Here is a 23,776-nt window from a genome sequence, read left to right on the forward strand (position 1 = left end):
CTGCACGTCATCGGTATGTTGCATTTCCACAACAGCTCTTGTCAATAGTTAATATTTCATCCCATGAACTGTCAGTGAATGAACTTCGAAGCTACGCCGGTAATTCTAAATCTTTGTTTCTGCAGCAGAGTCTTCTTTCACAGGAAGATAGAGATGAAACCTTTGTTACCTTTAGTTGCAGTGTACAAAATGATCAGAACCTTTGGGTCTTTTCCACAGTTGAGGAATTAAAGTGTATCATGTCCTTGTTGAAGATGATCTTCTTTTAGGAAATCTTGCTTAATGTGTGCTTTTAATTCTGTTTATGAAGCAGGGTGTTTGGAGTATTCCAATGCTGGCTGCTTCCTCCCAAGGGTAAGTTAATGGGTTAATGGACCATCGTCTTGGCCGCAGAGCAGTCAGGCTTCAATGATATTTACAGAAGGCTTGTTCTTCGGAAACTGAGCAAAAGGATGAAATTGTTATTATATTGCATTTCATTAACACAAGTATAGTCATGACTCACTCCTTAAACACAGGTGATCTATGCAATGCTTAGCCATTGGAGAATTCTTACAAATTTAATGCTCAAATTAGTTTATGAAGAGTAAAGGAATGTTTTATTTATTTGGAGATTGATACAGAGATCATAAGTAATACAGTGCTGCCGTGGAGCGGCACAGTAGCTTTGCGGTTAGCACGGCACTTTACAGTACCAGCGACCTGGGTTCAATTCCCACCTCCGTCAGTAAGGAGCTTCTTACGTGGGATCCTTCCGGTCCAAAAACCTACGGGTTGGTAGATTAATTGGCCATTGCAATGTGATTAGGCTAGGTTTAAATTGGGGGGCTACTGGTGGCACGGCTCGAAGGAATGAAAGGGCTGGTTCTGTGCTGTGGCTGAAGTAAAAACAGAACAATGAGGAGGCATCCTGCCCACAGTCTTTGTGCTGGATGGAATCAGAGTCCAGTTAGCCCAATCCCAGTCATTTCCTTTCACAATTTTAGCTGAATTGAAAATGATAACAAAGGTAATAGGAGAGGAAGGAGGCCCCTCTGTCCTCCAAGCCTGCCCTACCATTCAATATGATTCAATCTGCATTCAATATGGTTGGTTGATTTGTCCAAATCTTCTTTGATGCCCTCAACTCCCTGAACTTGCAAAACATCCTTTAAATGCCTCCCAAATGCCTAGTCTTCACAATCAAAGATCTTAGGCTTTCTAACTAAAAACAATGCTTGTTAAAGTCCTAACTGACTCTCCCTTTGGGTCTGTATGGACAATGTACAATTTTCTTTGAAAGGTTAGAACTGTTCTAAGATTATCTGGGAAGATAGTTACATCTGAATATCAGGATCTGGCAAAAAAATCATTAAGGAATCTTCTGGCAGCTAGCTATGTATTTCAGCAAACAATTTGGCTGCACAAGCCATGCCTGCAAGCTCGATGTCAATGCTTAAGAGAAGTTTGGATAAATACATGGATGGCACATGGATGGCTATGATCCTGGTGCAGGTCGATGGAAGAAGCTCGTTTAAATGGTGTGGCATGGTTTAGAAGGGCTGAAGGGCCTGTTTCTGCACTGTACTTTTCCATGACTCTATGACTATGATTTTCAGATCTAGGGCAGATCAATACAAACAGCTGGAAAGTCAAATCAAATTTCCTGAGTGTTGAATAGTAAGTGGAAGCCACAGTGCCTGAAGAGCTGTTTTAATTATTCTTTTTACTAACAATTGTACCAGATGGCAGCTTTAGCCATTTTGTTTTGACACTTAGCTAAGCAGAGCACAACACTCCTCTAGTTTTCAGCCTGGCATAACAATTATGATTCATGTGCAACCCAGGGCACACAGAATAAAAGCCTCCAGTGTTTATGCACATTCTTCATCTGTTTGCTGACAAAGAGACTGCATCAGTGAGAGCAAGACTACTATTTTGGCCACCACTGTGTTGAGGTTGTGAGAATCGAGAGCTCCAAGTTCCTAGGTGTGGACATCACCAATGTTCTGGTCCACTCACATTGATGTCATAAAGATCAACAATGCCTCTGCTTCCTCAGGAGGCTAAAGAAATTCTCCATGTCGACTCTACCTATTTTTATCGATGCACCAGAGAAAGCATTCTGTCTGGATGCATCTCGGTCTGGTATTGTAACTGCAAGAAACTGCAGGGAGTTACGGGTACAGCTCAGCACGTCATATGAACCTATCTCCCCTCCATGAGCTATAGGAAGGATGTTGAGGCTTTGGAGAGGGTGCAGAAGAGGTTTACCAGGATGCTGCTTGGCTTAGAGGGCATGAGAGCGGCTGGATACACTTGGATTGTTTTCTCTGGAGCGTCGGAAGCTGAGGGGAGATCTGATAGAGGTTTACAAGATTATGAGAGGCATAGATAGACAGGGAGTATCTGTTTCCCAGGATTGAAATGTCTAATACCAGAGTGCATGCATTGATGGTGAGAGGGGGAAGGTTCAAGGGGGAAGTGAGGGGTAAGCTTTTTACTCAGAGAGTGGTGGATGCCCGGAATGCTCTGCCTGGTATGGTGGTAGAGGCAAATACATTAGAGGCTTTTAAGAGCCATTTGGATAGGTACATAGATATAAGGAAGATGGAGGGATATGGACATAGTGTAGGTCGGAGGGATGAATTTTGGGTGTTTTTGATTTGCCTTTGAGCTGATTCAGCACAACATTGTGGGCTGAATGGCCTGTTCCTGGGCTGTACTGTTCCACATTCTAACTCTGTCTATACTTTAAATCAGCCTACGTAATCATAACCACCCAACCCAGACACCACCACTTCTCCCTTCTCCCACTGGGTAGAAGATACAAAAATCTAACAGCACATACCACCAGGCTCAAGGACAGCTTTTGTCCCACTGTACTCAGACTCTTGAATAGACCTCTTGTACAATAAGATGGTTTATTGGCCTCGCAATCTATCTTGTTATGATCTTACACTTTATCATTTGCCTGCACTACACTTTTTCGACGGCTTTTACTCTTTATTCTTAGTTACCTATTTCTAACTCAATGCACTGTGGAATTATTTGATCTGAATAAACAGTATGCCAGATAAGCTTATCACCGTATCTCGGTACTTGTGACAAGCAAAGCCAAAAACAAAAAGTATTAACAATATTAACACAACAAGCATACTTCTTGAATGCATTGTGACGGAGCCCCTCTCTTCAAATTTGCAAATGGTTTTAGACAACAGACAATAGACAATAGGTGCAGAAGTAGACCATTTGGCCCTTCGAGCCTGCACCGCCATTTTGAGATCATGGCTGATCATCTACTATCAATACCCGGTTCCTGCCTTGTCCCCATATCCCTTGATTCCCCTATCCGTAAGATACCTATCTAGCTCCTTCTTGAAAGCATTCAGAGAATTGGCCTCCACTACCTTCCGAGGCAGTGCATTCCAGACCCCCACAACTCTCTGGGAGAAGTTTTTCCTTAACTCTGTCCTAAATGACCTACCCCTTATTCTCAAACCATGCCCTCTGGTACGGGACTCTCCCAGCATCTGGAACATATTTCCTGCCTCTATCTTGTCCAATCCCTTAATAATCTTATATGTTGCAATCAGATCCCCTCTCAATCTCCTTAATTCCAGCATGTACAAGCCCAGTCTCTCTAACCTCTCTGCGTAAGACAGTCCAGACATCCCAGGAATTAACCTCGTGAATCTACGCTGCACTTCCTCTCCAGCCAGGATGTCCTTCCTTAACCCTGGAGACCAAAACTGTACACAATACTCCAGGTGTGGTCTCACCAGGGCTCTGTATAAATGCAAGAGGATTTCCTTGCTCTTGTACTCAATTCCCTTTGTAATAAAGGCCAACATTCCATTAGCCTTCTTCACTGCCTGCTGCACTTGCTCATTCATCTTCAGTGACTGATGAACAAGGACTCCTAGATCTCTTTGTATTTCTCCCTTACCTAACTCTACACCGTTCAGATAATAATCTGCCTTCCTGTTCTTATTCCCAAAGTGGATAGCCTCACACTTATTCACATTAAACTTCATCTGCCAAGTATCTGCCCACTCACCCAGCCTATCCAAGTCACCTATCCAATTCTCCTAACATCCTCATCACATGTCACACTGCCACCCAGCTTAGTATCATCAGCAAATTTGCTGATGTTATTCTCAATGCCTTCATCTAAATCGTTGATGTAAATCATAAACAGCTGTGGTCCCAATACCGAGCCCTGTGGCACCCCACTAGTCACCACCTGCCATTCCGAGAAACACCCATTCACCGCTACCCTTTGCTTTCTATCTGCCAAACAGTTTTCTATCCATGTCAATGTCTTCCTCCAATGCCATGAGCTTTAATTTTACCCACCAATCTCCTATGTGGGACCTTATCAAATGCCTTCTGAAAATCGAGGTACACTACAGCCACTGGATCTCCCCCATCTAACTTCCTGGTTACATCCTCGAAAAATTCCTACAGATTAGTCAAGCATGATTTACCCTTGGTAAATCCATGCTGGCTCGGCCCAATCCTATCACTGCTATCTAGATATGCCACTATTTCATCCTTAATAATGGACTCTAGCATCTTCCCCACCACTGATGTCAGGCTGACAGGTCAATAATTCTCTGTTTTCTCCCTCCCTCCTTTCTTAAAAAGTGGAATAACATTAGCCATTCTCCAATCCTCAGGAACTGATCCTGAATCTAATGAACATTGGAAAATGATTACCAATGCATCCACAATTTCCAGGACCACCTCCTTTAGTACCCTAGGATGCAGACCGTCTGGACCTGGGGATTTGTCAGCCTTCAGTCCCATCAGTCTACTCATCACTGTTTCCTTCCTAATGTCAATCTGTTTCATTTCCTCTGTTACCCTATGTCCTTGGCCCATCCATACATCTGGGAGATTGCTTGTGTCTTCCTTAGTGAAGACAGATCTAAAGTAATCATTAAATTCTTCTGCCATTTCTCTGTTTCCCATAACAATTTCACCCAATTCATTCTTCAAGGGCCCAACATTGTTCTTAACTATCTTCTTTCTCTTCACATACCTAAAAAAGCTTTTGCTATCCTCCTTTATATTCCTGGCTAGCTTGCGTTCGTACCTCATTTTTTCTCCCCGCATTGCCTTTTTAGTTAAGTTCTATTGTTCCTTAAAAACTTCCCAATCATCTGTCCTCCCACTCACCTTAGCTCTGTCATACTTCCTTTTTTTTAATGCTATGCGATCTCTGACTTCCTTTGTCAACCACTGTGGCCCCTTTCCCCCCTTTGAATCCTTCCTTCTCTGGGGGATGAACTGATTTTGCACCTTGTGCATTATTCCCAAGAATACCTGCCATTGCTGTTCCACTGTCTTTTCTACTAGGATATCCATCCAGTCAACTTTGGCCAGCTCATCCCTCAAGGCTCCATAGTTTCCACTGTTCAACTGCAACACTGACACCTCCGAGCTGCCCTTACTCTTCTCAAATTGCAGATAAAAACATCATATTATGATCACTACCTCCTAATGGCTCCTTTACTGCAAGATCGCTTATCAACTCCTGTTCATTACATAACACTAAATCCAGAATAGTCTTGTCCCTGGTCGGCTCTCGTACAAGCTGTTCCAAGAATGCGTCCCGTAGGCACTCTACAAACCCCCTATCCTGGGGTCCAGCACCAACCTGATTCTCCCAGTTCACCTGCATGTTGAAATCCCCCATAACTACTGCGACATTACCTTTGCCACATGCCAATGTTAACTCCCTATTCAACTTGCACCCAATATCCATGCTACTGTTTGGTGGCCTGTAGACAACACCCATTTGGGTCCTTTTGCCCTTACTGTTCCTTAGTTCTATCCACACAGACTCTACTTCTCCTGATCCTATGTCCCCCCTTGCAAAGGACTGAATCTCATTCCTCACCAACAGGGCCACCCCACCCCCTCTGCCCACATTTCTGTCCCTACGATAGCACGTATACCCTTGTACATTCATTTCCCAGGTCTGATCTCCCTGCAGCCATGTCTCCGTTGTCCCAACAACATCATAGTTACCCATTCGCACCTGAGCTTCAAGCTCATCCACCTTATTTCTGACACTTCGTGCATTCAGATATAGAATTTTTAGCCCATTTCTCCTCTCTCTGTTTGAATCGCTGCCTATTGTGCTTAACCCAGCTCCCCGAACTCCCATCGGGCTATACGCCCCTAGAATTTTATTGCCCTTCCTAAATTTACTTATTCTTTCAACACATTTAACTCCATGTTCCATCAGACCATCCCTCTGTACATGTGTCCTCCTTATCACTTGTTCCGCCTCACCTTTCTCTACTACACACTTAATATTCCGGAACCGTGTAGTCCCCACCTGTCCTTTATTCTTCCTCTCACTATCCTCTCTCATATTCTGGATCCCTGCCCCCTGCAAATTTAGTTTAAACCCCCCCAAGAAGCACTAGCAAACTTCCCTGCAAGAATGTTAGTACTGCTCCAGTTCAGGTGTAAACTGTCCCTTCGGAACAGATCCCACCTTCCCTGGAACAAAGCCCAATTATCTAAAAACCTGAAGCCCTCCCTCCTGCACCATCCTCTCAGCCACGTATTAATCTGTATAATCTTTCTGTTCCTTGCCTCACTCACACGTGGCACAGGTAGCAATCCTGAGGTTGTTACCCTGGAGGTCCAGCTCTTCAGCTTCGCACCTAACTCCCTGAACTCCCTACGCAGGACCCCCTCACTCATCCTACCCATGTCATTGGTCCCTACATGGACCACAACATCTGGATTCTTGCCCTCCCTCTCGAGAATAACCTGCACCCGATCTGAGATGTTTTAACAATTATTTATGATATCCTGCATAACTCAGTACAATCCATAGTCCACTGAGCTTATTATATAAGAAAAGCTGTTTCTAAGCCTACATTTTATTGCATTTTGTCAAGCACTGTACCTTTAAGTTTCCCCAGAGGGTGGTGGGGACCAAGTTATTCAGTGTATTTAAGGCAGAAATTCTTGATTAGTAAAGGAGATTAGCATTGTGCAGAGAAGGTAGGACGACAGAGTCAAAATAATTCAGAGTAGATTTATTATCAATGGATGTATAAATTTACAACCTCGAGATTTGTCTGCTTACAGGCAGCCACAAAACAAGAAACCTGAAAGAACCCAGTTAAAAAAAAACCAACGCCCAATGCGCGGAGAGAGTAGCAAAAAAAACCAAATCATGCAAACAATGAAGCAAGTATCAGCATTCAGAACAAAACTGAGTCCATAGATCCAATGGCCCATAGCCTCTGTCTCAGTTCATCACACAGAGGGGAAAATTGCCACGAAGCTCACAGACAAGAAGACTAGAGCAGCAAGAATAAGCCACAGGCTTAGCCTTAGTGCTGAGGAGAGTGGAGTCAAATGTCATGTAACAAAACCGGCTCGACCCATACCTCTGGTCCTGACACCCTGCCTTTTCAGTCCACCTGGGCCGACAACCGCACTAGGATCCGGGCCTGGCTGCGGCGATATGCTCTAGGCTGGCCAGTCCTCGGCGTTTCCAAGTTGGCCTGGTGCTTAGGTTGGTCCAACCTCACACCCAGGTGGGCAGGCCGCCAAACAACTTCTTTCCTCTCCACTCTCTCCAGCTCCGACTTCGCCTTGAACCTGCCCCGACCTCACTCCAGCCACTCGAACATGCTTCGGCCATGCTCCGACTCCGTCTCGCACCCGCGTGCTCGACCCTCGGATCAGCCCTTGCTTTCGCCCACCTCTTCATTGCTTATGGTGATTGTTTACAACAATCTTCCACAGAAAAAGTGTCATTCAGCCATGATTGAGCAGCAAACCAGACTCAATGGCCTGAATCCACTCCTATACCCTATGGCCTTAAATTATATCGCACTGACTCCAAAGTCGTGGGGAATTAATTCTAAAATTTTATTTGCTTGTTTCAGGGTTTTAATACTGTTTTTTAATCCTTTCAATGTTTGAAAGCTTATCACTGTGGAAAATACCTGTGACAGTCTGATTGCTTGATCGAGAGCTTTAGTTACTTTAGTGAGAGGGAAGCCTAAGGCCTGCATGAGGCGGTACAAGCCAATAAGACATGTCTATGTAAATGGGCACGCATGCCATTCCTTTTTGGAGTCCTGCCATTCTGCAAATGGTTATCAAGAAGTAATGTGTTGGTCAAAATATTGGGGTTGGAGGGAGAGGGGGAATATGATCACCCTCAAAGATCAGGAATTGGGAAGAGGTTACTAGTGGGAAGGGATTTATCAACATCATTATGTGCTGTGTTCTATGCCTTGGGCGATCATGGTCTCATGACCTTAATTGATCCTGGCAAATTTTTCTATAGAAGTAGTTTGCTTTCTTCCGGGCAGTGTCTTTCTAAGACGGATGAGCACAGCCGTTATTAATACTCTTCAGAGCTTGCTTGGCATCAGTGATCGCATAACTAGGACTTGCAATGTGTGTCAGATGCTCATACGATCATCCACCATGTGACCCTGATCAGGGCTGGGTTGGGGGAGGCTAAACAGGCATTACACCTTGCTGAAAGCTGACTGGCAGGCCTCCTCTTACACCTCCTTTGGTAGAGACATATTTCCACCCAGGGAAGAGATTAGTGGTTTAGTAAGATCATTGGTGGAAATACTGGCTAGCAAGATTAAAAAATGAAGCCAGGAAACCTCAGAATCTCCAGTAACATCCAGGAGAAGATGATCCCTTTGGGTAATTACAATAAGACTCAACCATCTGGTTAAGAGCAGCCTCAGTATCCAAGGCTGTGCTGTTCACAGGGTCCAGTGCTGTTCACAGGGTCCAGACGAAGGGCTGGGTTTTGAAAAACATGGCAGGGCTCCTGTGCTTTTCCCAGACTCATGTCCTTGCAACTGACCAGCAGCCTCTGTAACTGGTTCATGTTCGCAAGAGTGAACTACTGGAACACAATGTTCCAAACTTTAATGAGCTTTGCAAAACATTCTCTTGCGTGAAGCATTACAACTGGGCATTACCTGAGAGAATTTTTATCTTTAAAATATTTTTCATTCTGGAAATATCAGCTTAAAAATTCTAGGGCTTTGCTGAAAGGTTTTCTGTTTTTGCACAGTACTGCACACATATATATAACTAAGGTGCCGAAGACGTTTGCACAGTACTGTAGTAATTTTATGTATTATATACGTGTGTGTGTGTGTGTGTGTGTGTGTGTGTGTGTGTGTGTGTGTGTGTGTGTGTGTGCCTAAGACTTTACCCAGAACTGTAAATATTTTACAGACTGTGAAGCCTCATAAACCATCTAGAGAATACATTTTTTCAAATCTTCAGCAGATTATTCATTGTTCTGTATCACTGTAATTACCCTAACAATCTCTCATGATATGCTTCAGGTTAGGTAAATGGTATTTTTGGGAGAAACTTCCTTGGAGTTCTCCAGCTGCACTACCGTGAATCTGTAGGCGCCTGCCCTTTATTCCACCACAATGGTTTCTACTGAATTTCTACTAAAGTAAGCTCATGGATTGTATTTCAAAAGTCAGTACGGGGATAGTCCAGTGTTTGCAAAGAGGCTTGAATACAAACAGAAAGGCTGTAAACATTAAGGGAGGTTTCATCTCAAAATACCGTATATAAAAAGTGTACCACTAAATGTCCCATTCACACAATACACTTTGCAAATTATATTATAAACTTATTTTATAAGTACGCAGAACCTCTTCACAAGATTATCTCTAATTTGAGGGGGTGATTGGAGGAAGGTATAAGGGGGATGTTGGAGGAATGTTTTTTTACACAGAGAGTGGTGGGTGGGTGGAACACTCTGCCAGGGACAGTAATTCAAAGTTCAAAGTAAATTTATTAATCTAGTACATATACAGCACCATATGGAATATTTCTTGCAGGAATTCAGAGTAAATATAAAGAAACACAATAAAACGATGAAAAGACACACAGCAAATACAGAGAAGCAACCAATGTGCAAAAGACAACCAACTACGCAAATACAAATAAAGACAGTAAAATAACAACATTGATAAATAAATACAATGAGTACCAAAAGCATGAGAGTTATAGAATCCTTAAAGGTGAGTCCATAGGCTTGGAATCAGTTCAGTGTTGGCGTGAATGTAGTTATCCCTCTGGTTCAAGAGCCTGATGGTTGAGGGTGGTGTGGGACATGAGGCTCCTGTACCTCCTTCCTAATGCCAGCAGTGAGAAGAGAGCATGGCCCGAATGATGGGGGCCCCTGATGATGGATGCTGCTTGCCTGCGACAGCACTCCGTGTAGATGTGCTCAGTGGTGGGGAGGGCTTTACCTATGATGGACTGGTCCAAATCCATTACTTTTTGTAGGATTTACAAAAAGTCCTTGAAGGACGTTCAAGGACTGTGATGCAGCCAGTCAGTATACTCTCCACTGCACATCTAAAGGAGCTTGACAAAGCTTTAGATAACATACTGTATCAGCGCAAACTTCTAAGAAAGTACGAGCAGTGATTGATAAGTTTGTGGCCTAAGGTAGAAAGAGTCAATTTTAGAAGACCTAGCACATTTATTTTTCCTACATTTACACATTTAGTCCAGCGGTCATGGAGCATACAGATCTCTTCTTTGTAGAAGTCGGCATCTTGGACCTCCAGCAGTGGCCCACAGTAGGGGTGATTGATAAGTTCATGGCCTAAGGTAGAAGGAGCTGAGTTATTAACTTCAAACTTTCTGCACTTTCACTCCAAGAGTTGAACTGCACCTTCATGTAACGAGAGCTGTATAACTCATCTCCTTCTACCTTAGCCCACAAACTTATCAATCACCCCTCATAGAAGCACTGCCGGGCCTTCTTTGTAATAACACTTACTGTATGTGCTGGACTCAGGAGAGATCCTCCTAATCCTCCTAAATGATAATGCTGAGGAATTTAAAGTTGCTGATTCTCTGCACTTCGGATCCTCTGCTAAGAATTGGCTCACGGACCTCCGGTTACCTCCTCTTGCAGTCGATAATCAACTCTTTGATTTGTTGACTCTGAATGAGAGGTTGTTTTATTGGCAGCATTCAGCCAGGTTTTCAGTCTCTCTTCTAGTTGCTTATACAACATCTCCTTTGATACGGCCAACCACAGCAATGTCATCAGAAAATTTAACTGCGGCTTTGGAACTAGAAAAGCAGGAGCTAAGCATGCAGGCTTGTGGTGTACCTCTGCTGATGGAGACTGTGGAGGAGATGTTGTTGCTACTGTGAACCAATTGGCATCTGCAAGCGAAGACATCAGGGATCCAATTGCAGAAGAAGGTATTGAGGCGAAGGTATTGAGGCCAAGCTCTTGTAGCCAGTCCTGCCAAAGGGTTTCGGCTCGAAACGTTGACTGTACAGTACTCTCTTCCTAGATGCTGCCTGGCCTGCAAAGTTCCTCCAGCATTTTGTGTATCTTGAGAGGATGATAGTGTTGAATGAAGATCTGTAGTCAATGAAGAGTATTCCGATGCAGGCACCTTCGCTGTCCAGGTGTTCCACAGTTGAGTGAAGAGCCGATGAAACGGCTCCTGCAGTTGACCTGATGTAGCGGTGGGTGAATTGGAGGGGATCGAAACCGATGCTCAGGCAGGGGATTATATACTTCACCACCAACATCTCAAAGCACCTCATCACAATGGATGTAAGTGCTACTGGAGGATAATCACTGAGGCAGGTTACCGCGTTCTTCTTGAGCACTGGTGGAGGCAGATATGTAAGAAATTTTTATGAGACTCTTGGACAGGCACATGCATGACAGAGACATGGGGAACTATGTAGAAGGCAAGGATTAGAATGATCTCAGAGTAGGTTAAAAGGTAGACAGAACAATGTGGGCTGAAGGGCTCGTGCTGTGTTAGACTGATCATTGTACAAGTTCGATTCGGAGAAACACATACCGTAACAGTAAGAACCCACCTTGATTGCACGTTTACAGGGTTTATTATAAATCTGTCATTCTGGCTCAGATCTATAATAAATCTGAAGTGGTGGAATACTCAGATGAGCTGCACCACAGAGAAAGGACTAGAGTTAAAACTTACCTGAAATTTTAACCCTGTTTCACTCTCTACAGAATTTGTCTGACTTGGTTAAGAATTTTCATCATTTTCTGTTTTCAATTCAGATCTTTCATCCTCATTGAATTTTGCTTTTGAAGCGTGGAAATGGAGAACTGTTTCACTGAATGCCCAAGCTCAAAGTCTGTGAGCGCAAGAAGAATCTATCTCCAATCAGAGAAGGAGCTGGCTTTTAATTCCCAGTGGAGGTTGGTTGTAGGGGATTCGCAGCCCGTTCCTTAGCCAGAGCCTTCAGCAATTCGGGCATCGATGGAGAGAGGAAGAGGAGAGCCATCTGCAGTACCACCGATGCGGCAGAGAGGGCCTCAAGGTGGCTGTGGCTCAAGAGAGGGGAGCCATGGAGTCAGAAGTAGCTGGCCATCTGGACACAAGCTGGGGTCTGATCAGCCCCGGCTGGGTCACCTGGAGAAGGGTATATGATGTTCAAAGAGCCAAAACACCCGATGATTCCAAGAACATCACTGAAGATGTGTCCAGTGGCATCGGTAGACGTATGTACACAGCATTCACCAGAAGGATGAAATTACTGCATCCGATTGTGTCCAATGCTGCATACATATTGTGCTATGTTACACAAGTCTACGCAGGGACTGGAATTGGAGCTGTGCAGTGGTGCGCAACATAAACACAGCTTTAAATGATTCAAATTTTACCTCCACATAGAAGCAGGAGATATATTACAAATACCTGCTACTCTTCTGCATACAGTAATTGTCTAAGATTTGCCCCACCTCAGCTTGGGTCCAAGCCTCTGATCTCCTGCTGTAAGTTTATTCTGAAGCAACATGTTGGCTTTCAAAGCATTTCCAAGAATATAAATAGTGATGCCAATTTAACAATGTGTAAATGTTTTAATCAATTTTCTCAAAAATCATAAGCCAAGTCTATCATCGTTTTTCTCTCACTGTGCCTATTAACTAGGGTGTGCTATGCCAGGGAACGTACACATTTCATTTTGTCTGCTAGGTGGGTGACAATACTGTAATTTGCACTGAAGCATATAGATTGCATACCCTCAGTGGTCACCTTAATAGCTACACCTGTACACCTGCTCATTAATGCAAACATCTAATAAGCCAATCATGTGCTAGTAATTCAATGCATAAAAGCATGCAGGCATGGTCAAGAGTTTCGGTCGTTCAGACCAAACATCAGAGTGGGGAAAAAATATGATCTAAGTGACTTTGACCATGGAATTATTCTTGGTGCCAGGCAGGGTGGTTCGAGTATCTCAGAAAGGACTGATCTGGAAATTTAAAAAAAAACATCCAGTGAGCAGCAGTTATGTGGGCAAAAATACTTTGTTAATGAGCGCGGTTAGAGGAGAATGGCCAGACTGGTTCAAGCTGACAGTAACTCGAATAACCACGAGTTACAACAGTGGTGTGCAGAAGACCATCTCTGAATGTACAACAGGCTGAAACTTGAAGTGGAGGGGCTACAGCAGCAGAAGACCACAAACATCCACCCAGTGGCCACTTTATTAGCCTCAAGAGGTGCCTAATAAAGTGGCCAAAGTGTGTAACTGTCCAATGGAACTGAATGCTGTGATTCCCACAGGGATCACATTCCAAATGACCTCCAGCATCTTGTCCTGCTGAACGATAGATGGATTCACTCCACTGTACTGCACATTTTCTCTGTAAACAATAATAGCTTGGATTTGTACTGTTCTATTAGCATAATAAAATCTCTATGGCTCTACCAAGTGCCTTTAAAATGAAGATGAGGAGGCATTTCTTCAGCTGAGAGGTGGTGAGTCTGCACAATTCATTGCCACAGATGGCTGTGGAGGCCAAGTCATTGGTTATATTTAAAGCGGAGTTTGATAGGTTCTCGATTAGTAAGGGTATCAAAGGGAGAAGGCGAGAGAATAGGGTTGAGAGGGAGAATGGGTTTGGGGAGGCATAATAGTGTCATGGTTAGCACAATGCTTTACAGTACAGGTGATCTGGGTTCAATTCCCGCTGGAAATGAATGAGCAGTTGACTTTTCGGGCTGAGACCCCTCATCAGGACTGGGAAGGAAAAGGGGGAAGATGTCAGAGTAAAAAGGTGGGGGGAGGGGAAGGAGATCTAGCTAGAAGGCACCATCTGTAAGGAGTTTGTACATTCTCCCCATCACTGTGTGGGTTTCCTCTGGCTGCTCCATGTTCCTCCCACAGTCCAAAGATGTACCGCTTGGCAACTCGATTGTTGATTGTAAACTGCCCCGTGATGAGGCACAGATTAAACTGGGATTTGCTGGGCGATGCAGCTCAAAGGGCCAGAGGGGCCTGTTCCGTTTTGTATCTCAATAAATTAGCCATGATTGAATAGTGGAGCAGACTCAATGGGTCGAATGGCCTAATTCTTCTCTGTCTTATGGTCTATATGGTAGAATCAAGACATGTTGGAGATTATTCAGGGAAATGGAATTAAGGTAAAATTGGCTGTGATGTAAAGTATTTATTTTTGCCTTTATCTAGCACTTGCATGTCACCAAAATGGCAAAATAACCTCTTAAATGTGTGAATTAAGCTTTTGTGAGCTAAATGTTCTCTGTTTGCCACGGTTTGTAAGTATTGCTTCCTTCTGGCCTGATCCAGCTCTTTTCCTTTCTGGGATCAGTCCGAGCACGAGCTGTTGTGGCAGATACAAACCTCACCAACATGGCAGCTGTTTGTCACAACATTTCAAGTCGCATTAGGAGCTAGCTCTGTGCCTGCTGTTGCTTCTATCAGGATGGAGATCCCTGCTGAGATTCCCAGCAATCTTTATTTTATTTATTATTTAGTTTGAGATAAAGCGCAGAAAAGGCCCTTCTGGCCCTTTAAGTCATGTTGTTCAGCAATACCCTGACAACCCTGATTTAACCCTAACCTAGTCACAGGACTATTTACCATGACCAACTAACCTACCAATTGGTCTGTCTTTGGGCTGTGGGAGGAAACCCATGCATTCCACAGGGAGGATGAACAGAACGTCCTTATGTTGGGATTGAACTCTGGACTCTGACGTCCCAGTCTGTAATAGCGTCGCGCTAACCTATTACCCAACATAAGGAGTAATAATAATAAAATCGTTCCTTATGCTGGGCTTTTTAAGTATCACCCCCTAAACAACATCTTAAAATTTAATCTCTTAGTATCTCTCCTTTCAGTTTGTCCTGATGAAGGGTCTTGGCCCGAAACGTCGACAGTGCTTCTCCTTATAGATGCTGCCTGGCCTGCTGTGTTCCACCAGCAGTTTGTGTGTGTTGTCTTAAAATTTATCATTTGCCAGGGACCTTTTCTTTGCGGGAGTTTCATTAGATAGCTCCAGATAAAAAGGCACAGCGTTTGCAATGTGTAATTAAACCATGCTGAATCAAACCGGTAAAAGCAATCTATAAATTTGTATTGTCTGCTTATCAGGTTCCAAGGTTGTCAAGCCGAGGAGTGGTAATGGAAACAAGCTCCCACTACCTAAAAGTGCTCCTCATGGCATGCGCCTCAAATAACCTCTGACAACCAAGTCCAACTCCTGGCCTTCTCGTGTGGCTTAGCCTCTAAGCCCGGTGGAACTGTTTCTACTGACAGGAGAAGGGGCGAAGGTTGGGTCCTGGTGCCATAAAACCAGTCGCTTTGGGTAGATGGAGCTCGTCAGCCTGGGAAGGCTGTCCGTCTAAGAGAGGGAAAACTCTGATTTCAAACCTCCGCAGCCTTGCGGCCATACCCACTCATGGGAAATGCTTCGGGAGTAAACCCTGAGGACAAATCCGGAGCTGGAGTCCCTAAGGCAGTCCGACGTTGCCTTCAACCTCGTTCTGACAACTCCTACGATGACACTGGTGCCAAGCTGTATCGGCCCTTGCCCTTCCCTCGAACAACATCGGTGGCGTGGAGAGGGGAGACCGGCTGCATAGGCAGCTACCTGTCTTCCATACAACCCTGCCCAGGCCTGTGCCCTGGAGAGGACAAGACTAACGGATGCTACTCACAAGTGTGATTGTAACGTCTAGCTCACTGTACTGTTATGTTGGCTGGAGCCTCAGGAAGGGAGTCTAATTCAGAGAGTAGCAACATTTATGTTTCTTCTTAATCCTATCACCCCCTACTGGGGCAACAACAGCTTGCCAGAGTCCCCTGTCTCAGGCCAGAGGTTGATCTTGCACCACACAACTTCATACATCTAGGCGAGGATCCATCCTCTCCCTGGGATCAGATCTTTGGAGCTTCTGTCAGTGTTGCTGTAGCTCTGGGTAGGGTTTTTACTGGAGAGGGTTGCTAGCCCCATGCCCAACCCTCCTCCTTCGCAACCAGGCTTGAGATCAGCTACGGCGGAGTTGAGTAGCGATGTTGGTTGAAATGGATCTGTGCTGGCGAAAAGATGACTCCTTGTTACGGAGGCAAGAGATGGTGTCGTTTCAGGTACTGCTGAATGGGAGGGCAGCCACTGCAGGCTCTGCACATGCCTGTAGCTGAACTGGGTGCTTAGTGCAGGAGACGACAAGGACCAGATGTGCAGATTACCAATGGTGGGGAGGGGGTTGGGGAATGGGAAGGGGCAAGGGGCTTAGGAATGGGGATGGACAAGGGGCTCAGGAATGGGAGGGGCAGGGGCTCAGGAATGGGAGGGGCAATGGGTTCAAGCTCCTTCAGGAGCACACAGTGAGCACAGTGGAAGATGGTAGTTCAGTATAAAATGCTCTGGATTACTCTGGAGCATTTGACTTTGTTAAGTCTTGACAAAACTTTTGTCAAGATCTGGTTCAGACAGATGATTAAGGCCACTTTCAAATACCACTCCACCACTAGCTTCTGTGTTCAACCACTTGACCACCCTTATAATCAAGCAACGCCTATTGATCAGGAATACTTAACACTATTACAGTACATATGAGAGCACACACCCCAAAACACAGAGATCCACAAGAGTCACTCTCACATTTCAATATCTGTGCACACTGCGCTATGCCCCATTAAGCAGCAGGCCTAAAACACCTCCTCCTCGCTGGGAAGACAGGGTAGGGCAACCTCTGGCAGTGGCAGCTGGTGAAAGGGGCAGACATGGCTGTATCACATAACCGTTCTTACTCCATGAATATCACAAGGATAAGGCTGTGGCACAGTTGGAGGTGCACATTACAGGGGCTCCGACCTATGAGGATGCTGGAGCATACGAAGGCAATGAGATCATATTTCGAATCCTCCTCCCCACATCCAGCTTCCTCCATATGCCATAGTACCTGCCGATTTATGAATAAAATCCTGATTAGACCACAATAGGACTGTTGTGTTCAATTCAGGAAGCATGGAGAAGATTCAGAGAGGGTGCAGAGGAGGTTTACCAGGATCCTGCCTGGATTAGAGAGCATTTCTTATGAGAATAGGTTGAGCAAGCTAGTGCTTTTCCCTTTGGACTGAAGGAGAATGAGAGGTGACTTGATAGAGGTGTACAAGATGTTTGTTTGGTGCCATGTCATATGACATGGGCGATCATGATCTTTCCATGACTTTGATTGTTCTTGGCAAATTTTTCTACAGTAAAATGGCCACCCCAGCCATTATCAATTCTCTTCAGAGATTGTCTGCCTGGTGTCAGTGGTCGCATAACCAGGACTTGTGATATGCACCGGCTGCTCATAGACCATCCATCACCTGGCTTCAGGTGCTAAGTAGGTGCCACACCTTGCCCAAGGGTGACCTGCAGGCTAGCAGAGGCAAGGAGCACCTTACACCTCCTTTGGTAGAGACATATCTCCAGCCCCCAACCCAGTACGAAATGATAATCGGCACGGATCAAGTGGATAGCCAAAGACTTTTTCTCAGGGTGTAAATGACTAATACCAGGGTGCACAATTTTAAGGTGATTGGAGGAAAGCATGGGGGGGGGGAGGTCAAAGGTAACATCTTTACACAGAGAGTGTTGAGTGCACGAACGCCTCACCAGGTGTGGTAGTAGAGGCAGAGAGAGGCAGAAAAGGGCATTTAAGAGATTCTTAGATAGGCATATTTAATTTATTTTATTTATTTATTGACATACAGTGTGGAAAAGGCTTTTCTGGCCCTTCAAGTTCTGCTGCCCAGCAACCCTCTGATTTAACCCGAGCTTAATCACGATACAATTTACAATGACCCATTGACCTGGACTACGGGAGGAAACCAGAGCACTTGGAGGGAACTCACTGAGTACAGGGAGAACTTACAACTCCTTACAAGCAGCAGCGGGTATTGAATCTGGGTCACTTGTACCATAAAGCGTTGTGCTAACCACTACACTGCCGTGCTGTCCTATCACAGATGACAGAAAAATGAATGGCTATGGAGGAAGGAAGGATTCGATTAATCTTAGAGCAGGTTAAAACTTCAGGACAAAGTTGTGGCCCAAAGAGCCTGTACTGTGCGTAGTGATCTATACTCTATGTTTTAGTGTAAGAATCTACCCATTTCTCTGATCGTCCCATCTTACAGAGTAAAGGTCAGATATGATACTATTTGGCTTTAGAAATTTCAGTGTATCAATCTTTCTTGTTGACATTTTTTATACAACTCAGTCTTTAGTTTCTCAGTCAGTCTGCAGCTAATACTTCCCTTAATGGCTTCTACAAAACAATAAATCGTGTTGAATTCACCTGAGCTGGTGAAATAAAAGCAGAACGGGCATAGGTAATTCATCTGAAGATCTTTCCACCTGCTGCATCGGAGGTGCAAGAGAATTAACCCATTCTAGGGCGCTCTAGAACGTAATTTCAGATACTCCCCCTGGAGCAAAGGCTTTCCCGTCTGTGGCCATATTGGGACTGAGCTCGGTGGGACACAGCAAAGGCATTGAACGTATGCATTCTGTTTCCCATCAATAATGTGTCAGCAGCTGATGAATAACAGGATCCGGGGCAAGTGCGTACATAAAGGCTTTAGAAATTTACGTAAATACCATGGGCGCCACGGTAGCGTAGCGGTGAGCACCATGCTATTACAGCTTGGGGACGTCAAAGTTTGGAGTTCAATCCCAGCATCCTTTGTAAGAAGTTTGTACACCCTTCCTGTGGAATGCATGCCTTTTCCCCTGGGTGCTCCAGTTACCTCCTGCAGACCAAAGGCGTACTGGGTAGGGTTAATTGGTCATTGTAAATTGTCCCGTGGTTACGTCACGGTTAAATAGAGGTTGTTGGGGTTTGCTGGTGGTACAGTGCAAAGGATTGGAAGGGCCTACTCTGCGCTGTATCTCTAAGTAAAGTAAATAAACAAACAAACAAAATATATACTTATAAGTGAGGCACCGGGGAATAGTAGTCTGAGTAATGCTATCACAGCTGTAGGATCTGGGTTTGATTGCTGCTGCCGTCTGTCAGGCATTGGTATGTTTCCTCTGTGACCCCATGTGTTTCTTCCAGTTGCTCCAGTTTCCTCCCACATTCCAAGGACATAGTTAGGGTTAGTAAGACGTGGACATGTTATGCTAGTGCAGGAAGCTTGGCACACCTTGTGGGCTGCCCTTCACAACCCTTGCTGATTTGATTTGACGCAAACAACACATTTCACTGTATGTTTCAGTGTACATATGACAAATCAAGCTAACGTTTATATACAAAATGTCCAGGTAACTGGTAAAAGTATTCATAGCCATATGGGGAAAAAAAGTAGTTTGCATGCCAAGTTTTCATAACCTGCTGAAAACAAGTAGGGAGATAATTTGTTGGTTCTCTCTCAAAAGGAACTTGCTTGAAAGGAAAAAGAATGCAGGACAATTTGGCAAGAACAGGGGACTGGATAACTTCACCAGAACAGGTAGGATAGGGTAAAGCCTCTTTCAGTGTCATTTCATTCTATGATGCAGTGATAGTCATATGTCAACTTAAATGGGGAAAATATGAAGACTACAAATTTCCCATGTGAAACAAACAATGCTAAAGCAACGATATCGGTCATGCTTCAAGCAGCAGCACGCTCGTCTCTGATGCAGAATGTTATTAGTCCAAGCCCTACCCTTGAGTGCACATAAAACAGGCCGAGGCCTCACTGCGTTGCTGAGAGATTGCTGCATTGCGAACGGTACTGGATTTGGATGTGTTGTTTTGGTTAGAAATGGAACTTTCAAATCTACCAAATACAGAATCAAAATATGTACACTTTCTACAACCTTGAGCTACGTCTCCTTATAGGCAGCCAGGAAACAAAGAAACACAGTAGAACCCATTTAAACAAAAGAAGACCCCCAAACACCCAATGTGCAGAGAGAAAGATGACAAACCATGCAAACAATAAAAGTAAGTGAATAGTATTCAGAACTGAAGTTACGATAGTGAGTTACTTGCAGGCCACAGCTTCAGTTCAATGCAGAGATGAGTAATACCTGCTGGATATTGTATTTCAATTCCAAAACATGGTTCCGAAAACTACAGGCTACATAACTTAGAGCAATTTTGATTTGCCTATTATATTGTGAGATGTTTCAAGGGCCAAAGGAATTTGAAAGATTATATGGCACTGTGTGAAGGACAGGAGAGTCATCCTCAGTATCTTTCAACATCAAATAAAACAGATCAATTGATCTTAATTGCGCTGATAGTTAGGGGAATTTTTGTACACAGACTAAAAGATTCAAAGTAAATTTATTAACAAAGTATGTCTGCACTAAACCACCCTGAGATTCGCCTTCCCCACAGACAGCCACAAAACAAAGAAAACCACGGAACCTGTTCAAAGGATAAACACCCCGTGCGTGCAAAAAAAAACAAAAACAAATTGCGCAAATGGCAACAACAAAAAAAATTAGCGAGAAACACGGGATACAAAACACAGAATCGAAAGAGCCCAGGCATATTCAGTTCAGCTCAGTCTTCATTATCTTCAGGCTGACCCGATTCAAAATCGCCCAAAAGAGCGACAAAAAAGAAGCAAAGTGCTTCCTACGAAGTTCCTTCTACAAATTACCTGTTTTGTACAGTATATACTGTTTAAAAAAAGTACTCAAAGAATATTTTAAAATGTCAGATGTCATAACAAGTCAAAATAAATATATTTTTGACCTTTACATGATTTCTGCAACTTAAGAAATAGTTCCCTGGTTTATAACAGCACATCCCCAAGCAAAACTGAGTTCCTTTTCTCAACGTCCTGTAGCATGTCTGCCCTTTCTTTTTAATGATGCCAGTGATTAGTGCATCCTGGAAACAGATACTAGAATTAAAATCCCAGGGCTGTTACTGAAATATTCTCAAGTCTGTTGCTGGTATTTCTTTTCACAAGAAAAAAACCATTTTCTGCAATGTGTGAAATGTTCTGTTATTATTTATTGTTATATTGAGATACAGACCCTTCTGGGCCTTCGAGCTGTGTTGCCCATCAATGCTCGATTTAACCCCAGCCTAATCATGGGACAATTTGCAATAACTGATTACCTACCAACAGGTACGTCTTTGGACAGTGGGAGGAAATCAGAGCATCCGGAGGAAAGCCAAGTGGTCATGGGGAGAATGTATAAACTCCTTACAGGTAGCAGCAGGAAATGAACCCAGGGCACCTGTTTTGTAATGTGGCACGTTACTGTGTTTAAGAAATCAGAGTCAGGGCCTCAGGTGAAGGGTAAGGAGAAGCTTGACAATCTATAAAGTGAAGACATGAAGGTTTTAGGATTAATATTATTCTTCAGCAATAACACAGAATTCTCTTATGGAGCAGTGCTATTTAAGTCATGTATAAGTGCAGTCCAACTGATACACCACTAAAGATTATTTTGATTACTATTAACGCTCCTGCGAGTAGGAAAAACTAGTAACGGTCCTTAATAGAGTTGTCAAGGCTACTAAGATAATTAAAATCAAGGCCATCTTATCTCCAGGCCAGTGTAAACTACAGCTTCATCGTTAGTCTGGGCTGGAGTTCTTAACCCATTTAGTAAAGTGCCCAGTCTTCCTAACTTATAATTTGTGGAACAGCGATCATCATATTGTTATGTTTGGAATACTTATGAAAAAGGGCAAGGTTAGAGCATAAAAATGCTACAGATCATAATGATCCATGGGACTAATTTTTGTGAGTTGAAAACGAACCTTAGCCAAATTATCAAGAACAGAAACTGGTGGGAAGGATTGTAACTGGACAATTGAAGTACTCCAGAGAGGAAATGGTTCATGTACAGAGTAGAAAGCAAGCTAGAAGGGCGAAAGTGAGGGCACCCAAAGGATATCTATCGAGATGACAGTATTTAGTGGCGGGAGTTGTCTTTGACTACTTTTATCAATATCTCAGGATTAGCAGCTGGCAGTTGTCCCTGCCTGCCGCATTTTAAGCCAAATCCGGGGTGAATACTTTGGATTTGCTTTCACTGTAGTTACCATCATTCCAGTGCCAAAGAAAGTGGCAGTAACCTACCTAAATGACTATTGTATGGTGGCACTAACACTACCCATTATGAAATGCTTTGAGTGGCTGGGCATGGAGCACATTAAAGCCTTTCTCCCGGCTACACTGGACCCTTTCCAGTTCACTTATCGCTCAAATTGATCCACTGATAATGCAATAGCCTCTGCCCTCCACTCTGTCCTGTCCCACTGGAAAATGGGGTCTTGTATGCCAGACTGCTATTTATAGACTTCAGTTCGGCGTTCAACATCATCACACCCCAGAAACTGGTGGGGTAACTATCCTTGCTGGGCCTCAACACCTCCCTCTGCAATCGGTGACTGGACTTCTTAACAGTAAGACCCCAGTCCTGATGAAGGGTCTTGGCCTGAAACACTGACTGCTTGTTTCCACGGATGCTGCCCAACCTGCTGAGTGGGCAGCAACATCTTTCGTCCCATTACGCTGAGCACAGGGCTCCCCTAGCTGTGTGTTCGTTCCGCTGCTGATGCACGACTGTGTCGCAGGATTCAGCTCAAACCGTGTCATCAAGTTTGCGGATGACACAACAGCGGTTGGCCCTATCAAGAACGATGATGAGTACAGAGAGGAAGTGGAGCGGCTGGTGGATTGGTGTGAGAAGAACAACCCAAGCCTGAATGAGAAGAAGACAAAGGAAATCACCGTGGACTTCAGGAAGGTGTGGACAAACCATCCACCCTTTGTGAATACATGGCTCTTCCATAGAGAGTTAAGCGCACCAAGTTCTTGGGAGTTCTCATCACGGATGACCTTAATGTCACCTCCCTGAGCAAGAAGGCACAGCAGTGCCTCCACTTCCCAAGAAGATTGAAGCAAGCAAGATTTGCTTCCCCCTCCCTTCCCCCTCCCATCATCTTAACAACATTTTACGGGAGCACCACTGAGAGCATCCTGACAAGGGAGCAGCCGAGCATCAGACCGGAATTCCTTACAAAGGACTGTGAGAATAGCCGAGAGGATCACAGGGGTCTCCCTGCTATCCATCAGGGACATTTATCAGGAGCCCTGCATACGTAGGGCCCTTAGTATTATCAAAAATCCCACCCATCCATCCAGAATCCTCTTTGACACTCTACTATCAGGCAGAAAGAGAACGGTCAGGATGGGAAACGGTTTCTTCCCTTGGACTATTCGGCTTCTGAACTCCTGGCTGCATTGTGTTTGCAAGTGTCACTGGTTAATCTGTTCTGTGTCTTACAATATTTAATATTAATACACTTTAGTTTGTTGTTTATCTGTGATTCATCTGTAGATTTTATCCTTACCTTCATAAGTCATTGTGTGTTATGTGTACTACATGCTGGTTTAGAGAAACATTGTCTTGTTTCTATATACATTATATATGTTATATACATGTAGGCAGTTAAATGACAATAAA

At 44.1% G+C, this 23,776-nt stretch overlaps 1 protein-coding gene across 1 annotated transcript in view; it reads right to left on the reverse strand.

Moving 5' to 3' along the window:
- Window positions 1-333: 333 nt before the first annotated feature.
- fndc5a (fibronectin type III domain containing 5a) overlaps window positions 334-23,776 on the reverse strand; it is a 124,208-nt gene continuing 100,765 nt past the window's right edge. Inside the window, exon 6 of the mRNA XM_059954252.1 lies at window positions 334-440. Coding sequence (XP_059810235.1) covers window positions 399-440 — 42 coding nt within the window. The 3' untranslated portion in view covers window positions 334-398. The remainder of the gene's footprint in view (window positions 441-23,776) is intronic.

Source organism: Hypanus sabinus, chromosome 30, assembly GCF_030144855.1.
Source record: "Hypanus sabinus isolate sHypSab1 chromosome 30, sHypSab1.hap1, whole genome shotgun sequence".
In the NCBI taxonomy this organism is placed as follows: Eukaryota; Metazoa; Chordata; class Chondrichthyes; order Myliobatiformes; family Dasyatidae; genus Hypanus; species Hypanus sabinus.